Consider the following 9,644-nt stretch of genomic DNA (forward strand, 5'->3'; position numbering starts at 1 on the left):
CAAGAAGGACAACGGTATTTATATATGCCATGTGTATTTACATTTTTGGTTGCTAAAGTGTGGTGTGTAACGGGTCATCTAGTTATTCTAACAACAGGGCCATGTCTCCACTTGTCAACAAATAAGCACAGAAGATCTTTCTCCACACTCGCCGGCTCTCCGCCGGCGCAAACCCGATGGAATAGAAAATACATGACGGCCGGCAATTTAGAGAAAGCGAGATGGTACAACTGGTTCTAATCATCCCCGGCCACTAAACTAATCACACGGTTTAACCCGATTAGAGCAAAGACAACACGCCAACAGCAGAACCAAGTCCAAGTCTCGGCAATCCAATAGGAATCTCCGGAGCTCCATATATCGCCACACACACGGCCACGAACCACCTGGCCGCCCCCATTGCAAGCTCGAAGTAGCAACACACACCACCTCACCCGCCATTGGAGCACGCGCGCGCGCACACACAAATAACACAAGACCAGTGCAAGGTACGATCAGCTCAGCTGGTTGCAGGAGCCAAGACGTGCGTTCGCCATGGTGGCGTCCTCTGCGGCACCGGCGTCGTCCTCTGCAGCACCGGCGTGCCCGGGCATGGCGCCCGCCGGCATTCCCACGATCGACATGTCGGCGCCGGCGGGGCGGGCGGAGCTGTCCCGCCAGATGATGGAGGCGTTCGGCGAGCGCGGCTTCTTCAAGGCGGTCAACCACGGCGTGCCGCCGCAGGTGTCCGCCCGGCTGGACGCGGCCAGCGCGGCGTTTTTTGCGCGGCCGGCGCATGAAAAGCAGGAGGCTGGACCACCGGATCCCCTGGGCTACGGCAGCCGGAGCATCGGCTCCCACGGCGACGTCGGCGAGCTGGAGTACCTGATCCTCCACACGGACCCCGAGGTGGTGGCGCGCAAGGCCAGGGCCATCGATAGGGACGACCCTTCACGATTCAGGTATGGCCCGTATGGGCGTGCATGCAGTGTCCCTTTCGAACATGAACATGAATAAACTTGTATATTCAATATTTCTTTGTTCCCGCAGCGGCATATTGTTTGGTTGCTAGTGCTAAAATATATACCAAGGAAAAAAATAGCAATGCTATGACAAAATAGGGCAGCCCTTAAAATCCACATGTCTAAGTCATGTACATACTTCATCTGTCCGGAAAAGCCTGTCTTTCAAATGTATGTATCTAACACCAAATTAGTGATATATACATCCATTTAAGGCAAGCCTGGGACAAGTTTTTTCGGACGGAGGGAGTAGTACTTAATGCGTGATTTTCATCAGGTTTATTTGATGAATCTCAAGAGTTAAATAGGGCGCCATTTCTGTGTTCGATACATTCTGGAATATTTTACCGAAGTACTATATAATTATTTTGTTGTTTTATTTAGTGTTCTAATTAGTGCAAACTATCTATGCATGGAAAATTCAAAGGACGCAATTGTATCTCTTGCGATAATTTGTACTTAGAAGCACAAGCGTAGCCACCAAAATGGCCAAAACATATCATTTTGTGAGAAAATAAGGTATGTTGTTGTATTTTAGCTCATAATTAACTTTAATGCATTTAGTTGTTTCATATCACCAAATACCATCTACTCACTCTCTGCCAAATTATAGTTCTATGTTTTAGTTCAAATTCACACAATAAGGGGAGTCGAGAATGGTAGCTTTCTTTCATGCATTAGCTCATGCAGCCGTTGGTCATAAATGTTTCTGCACGCTTTGGCTTGTTGATTTTCTAAAACGCGGGGAAAAGAAGTGTAAGAAACTTAGATGCACTATGTAAGGAGGAGTATAACTACACAATTCATGTCACGGGGTTGGTTTTACCGCATGTTTGAGTCATGTTGGAGAACATGTGGCGTTTCAAATCCAAATTGGAAAAACTCTTCTCTAAATATATTTGCATGTTGCGCGAAAATTGGGTGTGTGTGCACTCAAGTGCACAACTCTCAAATCGAGACCCTCGTGTGTACACGACTGCATGCAACTCACTATTCATGTCGACGTATGATCTCCATGGCTGCAACAAGTTGTATTGAATATATTCTAAGGTTATAACAAAACATATCAATTATTATGCAATGCATGCAACCAGTAATTGGACCTTCACAATGAATGGGCTCTTAGTGCGTTTGTCTACAGAAGGTGGATTGTTAGTAGAATGATTAAATGATGACATAGTAGTACATACTTAAACCAGTAGTGATAATACTACTATCAGTATTGACATTGCGCTCTGGCCCTTGGGATATGACAAGCTTATTTGAGATGCTTGTGTCAAATATAACTTTACGACATACTGTACCGAAGATACAAATCAATAGAGAAGTTGAAATGTGGATCCTTGTATTTGAAGCCACGACACCATTTACTCGTTTAAAACACAAGCGGTGTGAGTGTGACAAATTTTAGGCCCAACTCTTTTAACGGTTTCTCCAATAAGTTGCCCCCTCTTGAGCTGAGAAGCGGTAGGAACTATAGCACTCGCGTCGCATGGTGAGCAGCAGCCCAATAGAACTTCGTTCAGTTGCCTAGCTCTCTCACCCTCGTTGGCTGGTTCGGTCGCCTTGACTCGCTCGCTTGGTCCCCCTCGCCAGCTAAAAAACCAACCTCTACTAGTCCATGAAAAAACCAACTTATGATATTTTATAGACAAAGAAAGATGTATACATTGTAAGAAATGTTCATATATTTCAAAAAGTTCATGGATTTGAAAAAAAATATTCATGGATTTTAAAAAATTAATATTTTTTGAAAAAACGTTCTACAACATGAAAATATTTCATCAGTTTCATTAAGTGGAAAAAAAGTGACTAGTCTTAAAAATGTTCATGAATTAAAAATCCAAATTTAAGCATGAACTTTTTTTAAATGTTCATGTATTTACAAAAAAGATATAAGAAACAAATGGAAACATTAAAAAACCAAGTGAAAACTAGGAATAGAATACAAAAAGATAAGGTAGAGAGAAACCATGGATACCTTATAGAAGATTCTCAAGACAGAAAAAAAAAACCAATACATTCATATGGAATGGCCTGTTCGTTCCAAGGGACCGGCGCCAAATATGGTTTTCCCTTAGCTTCTCAAATAAGAAGTGGCCGTCCCCGCCAATTCGTTTGGGCTTTGGCCCAAATGAATGGGGGAGGCTTATGGGACTAATTGAGAAGCCCAAATAAATTAGGGTGGGGAGAGAGGGCTTATGGGAGAAGTTTAGGAGGGAACGAGACGAAGAAGCCGTCAAAAGAAGAATCCACACATGCCATGCTGTAATGCCAAATTAGTCCGTTTCTAAATATTTGTTTCTACAGATTTCAACAAGTGAGTACATATGAAGCAAAATGAGTGAATCTACACTCTAAAATATGTCTATATACATCCGATGTGATAGTTTATTTGAAATCTCTAAAAAGACAAATATTTAGAAACGGAGGGAGTAGTATCTAGTTGAACCAAAAAAATCTACTTGAACTCTTGCAGCTCCATCGTTTCAATGCATGGAGACATGCAAAACAGCGAAGCATGTACCTTAGTTCGTCTCATGTGACAGAAAAACAATCTCAAATAACATCTTTTTTCCACAGTGAGGCGGTAAACGAGTACGTGCAGGCAGTGAGGCAGCTCGCCTGCCAGATCCTTGACCTGCTGGGCGAAGGCCTGGGCCTCCGGGACCCTGCGTCCTTGAGCAGGCTCATTACGACCACGGACAGCGACTCCCTCGTCCGGATCAACAACTACCCACCCTCAGCCGCCAGCGATGGCGGCGTGAAAGCCGCCACCTCGGTCGGGTTCGGCGAGCACTCCGACCCACAGATCCTCAGCGTCCTCCGTGCCAACGACGTCGATGGCCTGCAGGTGCTCCTGCCAGACGGCCGCGGCGAGGACGCCTGGGTGCAAGTTCCGGCTGACCCTGCCGCCTTCTTCATCAACGTTGGTGACCTTCTTCAGGTGATCGGCAGTGCTAGTACTATCTGAACCAACAATATTTCCCATTATACTCTGGCAGTAAAATTCAGACATGCTGAGTTGGGCATGAATTGTTCTCTCTGTGTTTTGCAGGCTTTGACAAATGGGAAGCTGGTGAGCATCCGGCATAGGGTGATGGCCAGCACCAGCAAGCCAAGGCTGTCAGCTATCTACTTCGCCGCGCCGGCGTTGCACGAGTGTATCTCGGCGCTCCCAGAGACTGTGACCGCCGCCGCGCCGCGCCGGTATCGACCATTCACCTGGGCGGAATACAAAAAGACGATGTACACGCTCCGTCTGAGCCACAACCGGCTCGACCTCTTCAAAGTCATCTTGGTCAGTGATGTCGGTGAAGGAGCTGGTGAAGAGAAGTCTCGGATATAGACGTCAACATGATGTTGCATATATATTGAGTTGTATACAAAATTTTGGTTCTTTGGCAACTATGAACTGCGGATTTCTTGGTGTTATTATCCTAGAATATTGTGTGATTCCCCCGCAAAAAAAAAAAAGAATATTGTGTGATTATTACTTATCATGTAACATAAGTCAGCGTCGTGCAGATGTAATTGTGTAGTAGTTCTATGAGAATATTCTTTACTTCTTTTATCTCCCTGATATGTTATCTTCTACTATATTTAAATACGGATTTGCTAAAACTCAGCTATGTTTCATTCAGGCCATTAGCCGTCGGATCAAAATGCGCCATGATTCGTGCAGATTGTCTTTTTTCGAGGGGTTGTGTAGGGTGCTTCCTATTTCATGCGCAGTTTTGGGAAGGTTTTCGAAACCGGTTTTTCCTTTTTTTTGTTTTTTCCTTTCATTTCAGTCTTTTCATTTTCATTTTTTTTAAATCCGTGATTTTTTAAACTCGTGACTTTTTCCAATCAAATTCCTAATTTTTAATCTTTTTCTAATACTTGAAGATTTTTCAAATTCAAGAACATTTTCGAAAATCTGGAACATTTTTCAAATCCGTGACTTGCTTGAAAAAGCGGGAACATTTTTTGAAATCCACGAACATATTTTCACATTCATGATATTTTTTTAATTCGAAAAAATTCAAATTTTTGATTTTTTTGAAACCCAAGACCATTTTCAAATTCCTGAACACCTTCTGAAATTCTATAAAAAAATGTGAGCATTTTTGAAATATGATAATTTTATTAAAATTCATGATCATTTTTTGAACTGCAGTTTTTTTGTAATTTCGAACATTTTTTAGTTTTGTGAAAAAAATCAAATTCATGAGCAGTTTATGAAATTACAAGCATTTTTTGAGTACGTGAACAATTTTTTAAACTGCAAACATTTTCTGAATTCATAAAAAAATTAAATTACGAACATTTTAAAAACAATTGAACATTTTTTGAACCACGGTAACATTTTGAATTTTGCAAACATACTTTTCAAATTCATAAACTTTTAAAAGTTTGGAACTTTTTGTAAATCCCGAACATTTTGTTGTTATCGAATTTGGCATTCATGAACAATTTTGAAAGTTAAAAAGCAAAAAGAAACGAAAAAATGGGGACGCTGTGCCATGCATCTAGGCCGGACCCAAAGTGCGTACGTGCGCGGGGTGTGTGTGTTGCTTGTTTGTCACATTTCACCGCATACATCTAGGGAAATAGCGAAATCATTAGTTAAGAATTACCTTTTGCAAAAGTCAGTCCCACCTTTCATGCTTGATAAGTGGCGCGCCAGTTGTTGCCACCTGTGAGCTTTCCCTTCTTTCCTAGTTTCGTTTTATTCAAAACGTTTTATCTTTTGAACAGTGCGTCTAAATCCCGACTGTTTTCATTGTCAAATTTCTCGCGTCGAGATCTTTAAAACTAGATCCCATGATAATAGATTTCGACAAAAAAATCACAAAAAACTAAGAAAATCGAAACCTGAGGAAAAAACAAAATACAAAAAAGGATAAAAAATAAAAATGCAGACACTGTGGTGCGTCTAGCATCGTCGGTGGGCGAGTGAAGGGATGTCTTCGGCGGATCTGTCTTTGATGGATCTGCTGGGATCAAGTCGTTATTCATATACGTTCGTGTGTCTCAGGTTGGATCCTTCCAATCTATATTACTCTTAATCGGCATCGGTTGCTGTTCTGGTGTGCTGCTCCTATGCAGCCATAGCACGACAGCTTCCCGACTATCTACGACAATAAGTTTTGCCTGGTTCCGGTGAGGGAGGGGCGATGACAGCGCTGCTCCTTCGGCTCGCTTCAGTGCTTGTAGTCATCACTAGGTGGTCTACAAATCTAAATGTAATTTTCATTATTTCGGGTGTTCGTTGCACTGCCATTATTTAAGATGAATAGATAGGATGTTTTCCAATAAAAATGACTACACACATGTTGAAATAAATGAACAAACACACTAAAACATATCTATATATATCTGATTCAGAAAAAGTTACGACATCTTATATTTGTGAACGGAGGGAGTAATAAATTGTAGTTCTATTTGAACAATGCTTACCCCTTTTCAAAACTTTATATCGATGTAAGGTTGTAGTTCTATTTGTGTGTGCACGCGCATGCACATTTTAACATCTTTAGTTACAAGAATACCATTATGAATCTAGTCATTTTTCTCATTGAGATTCTGAGTAGGCCGAATCTTGCTCTAGACACAAACATTTTTTTCGAAAAGGGGCGTTTTATTACCTAAAAGATTTAAGCATTACACCGGCCTCTGCATAACTAAGATGCACACAGCCAAATAAGATCCTCTCACACAAAATAAAAAGAGAAAAACGAATTACAACGAGACATGTAGAGTCCGTATAATGCCTAATATGGAGGGGAACCAATCCTTAGATCATGCTGCCACCCATGTTGGGTAAAAGTATCCCTCGTCGTAACCTCCAATCGTGTACACACCTCCGTAAATAGGCCTCGATTCTCCACGCGTTGTAGAGATGACCATAAACGAAGAGTCCCAGTACATCTGTAGATAACATACAACAGAGAAGTACTTTTATCATTAAAAACCTTATCATTTCTACATAGCCAAAGCGACCAAATAACGGCAAGCGCTCGCACCCTGAGAAGAGTTCTAAACCTGTGATCAATCTCATGTAACCAGTCGCCAAATACATTAGCAACACTACATGGAGGATACAAGCCAGAAGCTATTTGGATGACTGACCATATAGAACGAGCCAATTTGCATTGAAAGAATAAATATTTTATTGTCTCCTCATGGTGACAAAATACATATTGCGGGCTTCCATGCCAATTCCTCTTAATAAGGTTATCTTTAGTAAGAATGACTCCGCGACGAAGATACCATGCAAAGATTTTATTCTTAAGAGGTATCTTCATCTTCCAGATCTTCTTGTTATTAACAACTGACACATCGGACTGAATTAACGCTCTATACATATAATCCACTGAGAATTGTCCATTCCCATGGAGGTTCCATCGGAATACATCATACCCATGTCACAATTGCACCATGGACAACCGTTGGAGCAGGATATTCCACGATTGGAGTCTGGGTCCAATTAAGTCTCTTCATTAAGTCTCTTTTGAACGTCACATTTGGCGGAAATGATTCCATTACCGTGGCGATAGTATCACCTTTGTGGCGTACATTGTTGTATAGAGCCGGATATTGTTCCCGGAGTGTGGCATTTTCTAGCCACTTGTCCTCCCAGAATCTAATTTTCGAGCCATCCTTAACCGAGAAGGATCCATAGCAGAAGAAATATTTCTTCGTAGCCATTAGACATGCCCAAAAGTGGGAATCCCCAGGCTTCCAATATACTTGGGATATCGCCTTGGAACCCACATATTTCCTCCTTAGGAGGGTTTGCCATACACCATCTTCCGTCAGTAATTTAAACAACCATTTGCCGAGGAGGGCCCTATTCTTAACCTCAAGGTCATGAATGCCCAATCCGCCTTGGTCTTTGGGACGGCAAACCACACTCCATTTAGCCAGTCGATATTTCTTACTCTCGCTATCTCCTTGCCAAAAGAATCTTGATCGGAAGTAATCCAATCTATGTAAAACTCCTTTCGGTAACTGGAAGAAGGAAATCATATATAGTGCCATATTACTAAGTACTGAATTTATGAGTACCAATCTTCCACCCAGAGATAGCAGTTTACCTTTCCAACTACTAAGTCTTTTTTGCAGTATTTCCTCGACGTGTTTCCATTCAACATTTGTGAGTCTCCGATAATGTATCGGTATCCCCAAATATGTGATCGGAAACTAACCCAACCCACATCCAAATAGTTCAGCATACAGGTGGGCCTCGTCTTGAGCCTCGCCAAAGCAAAACAATTCACTTTTATGAAAGTTGATCTTTAGACCCGAGAGTTGCTCGAATGCTGATAAAATTAGTTTCATATTTCTCGCTTTCTTGAGGTCATGATCCATGAAGAGAATCGTATCATCGGCATATTGAAGTATAGAGAGACCACCATCAACTAGATGATTTACTACTCCATCAATTTGGCCATCAACCTTGGCACGCTCAATCATGACCGCTAGCATATCCGCCACTATATTAAATAGCATGGGCGATACCGAGTCACCTTGTCGCAATCCCTTCTTCGTTTGGAAATAGTGTCCAACGTCATCATTGACCTTAATGGCAACACTACCACCAGAAACGAAGCTATGGATCATAGCGCGCCACTCTGCAGAAAATCCTTTCATTCTGAGAGTCTGTTGAAGAAAAGGCCACTTGACTTTGTCATAAGCCTTTTCAAAGTCTATTTTGAGTACCACCCCATTTAACTTTTTCCGGTGTAATTCATGGACTATTTCATGAAGGATAACAACTCCATCTAGGATGTGTCTGCCTTGCATAAAAGCTGTCTGTGAAGGCAGAACCACATGTTCAGCAACCGAATTTAGCCTAGTAGTCGCAACCTTTGTGAATATTTTAAAACTAACATTAAGGAGGCAAATAGGTCTATATTGTTGTATCCGTTCAGCCTCATTAACCTTAGGTAATAAAATAATCCCACCGAAGTTTAAGCGGAACAATTTTAGTTGGCCAGCATGTAGGTCGGTAAACAAAAGTAGGAGATCCGGTTTGATGACTTCCCAGAATTTCTGATAGAACTCAGCAGGAAAACCATCCGGACCCGGGGCTTTGTTATGCTCCATTAGGAAAACTGCCTTTCTAACTTCCTCCTCAGAGTATGGGGCTCTTAAAAGGTTGTTTTCCTCATCAGAGACCTGAGGGATGTCATCTGTTCGGGTCTCATCCATTGAGAAGTTTCCTTCCTCTGGGGCTCCGAACAGATTTTTATAATAATTAATGATATAAGATTTAAGTTGCTCATGCCCCTCAATCACTCCCTCATCCTGTTGTAGGGAATGAATAATTTTCTTCTGGTGTCTGCCATTGGGACTCCATGGAAATATCTAGTATTCGAATCACCTTTCAGGATAAATTGCGAGTTAGAATGTTGGTACCATTTGAGTTCCTCTTCACGCAGCATGTTTGCTATCTGTGCATTTGAATGATTCTTGATCTCAATTTCATGCTCAGATAGAGGTCTAACCTCTGCCAAAGCTTCTAATTCATCAATGATAGATGAAAGACGAAGCTTCTCCTTTTTGAGGATACCCATTGTATGCCTGGCCCAACCACCAAGGAATTTACGTAATGCACACATTTTGTTATTCCATTTGTGTATTGGGGTAGGC

General features: G+C 41.7%; 1 protein-coding gene across 1 annotated transcript; it reads left to right on the forward strand.

Annotated features, from left to right (window-relative positions):
- The first annotated feature begins 534 nt into the window (after nucleotides 1–534).
- On the forward strand, nucleotides 535–4,350 carry LOC119339245 (gibberellin 2-beta-dioxygenase 2-like). Its single transcript, XM_037611372.1, has 3 exons — nucleotides 535–941; nucleotides 3,585–3,948; nucleotides 4,060–4,350. The coding sequence occupies exons 1-3, from the start codon at nucleotides 535–537 to the stop codon at nucleotides 4,348–4,350; spliced, it is 1,062 nt and encodes a 353-aa protein (XP_037467269.1).
- Nucleotides 4,351–9,644: the final 5,294 nt, after the last annotated feature.

This window comes from Triticum dicoccoides, chromosome 7B, assembly GCF_002162155.2.
Source record: "Triticum dicoccoides isolate Atlit2015 ecotype Zavitan chromosome 7B, WEW_v2.0, whole genome shotgun sequence".
Taxonomy (NCBI): domain Eukaryota; kingdom Viridiplantae; phylum Streptophyta; class Magnoliopsida; order Poales; family Poaceae; genus Triticum; species Triticum dicoccoides.

Excerpts from the sequence above, each read along its gene's own strand:
- LOC119339245 (XM_037611372.1), top strand. The coding sequence starts at position 535 with ATGGTGGCGTCCTCTGCGGCACCGGCGTCGTCCTCTGCAGCACCGGCG. Across the intron at positions 942-3,584 it reads GACGACCCTTCACGATTCAG|TGAGGCGGTAAACGAGTACG; the intron begins GTATGGCCCGTA and ends TTTTTTCCACAG. Across the intron at positions 3,949-4,059 it reads ACGTTGGTGACCTTCTTCAG|GCTTTGACAAATGGGAAGCT; the intron begins GTGATCGGCAGT and ends TGTGTTTTGCAG.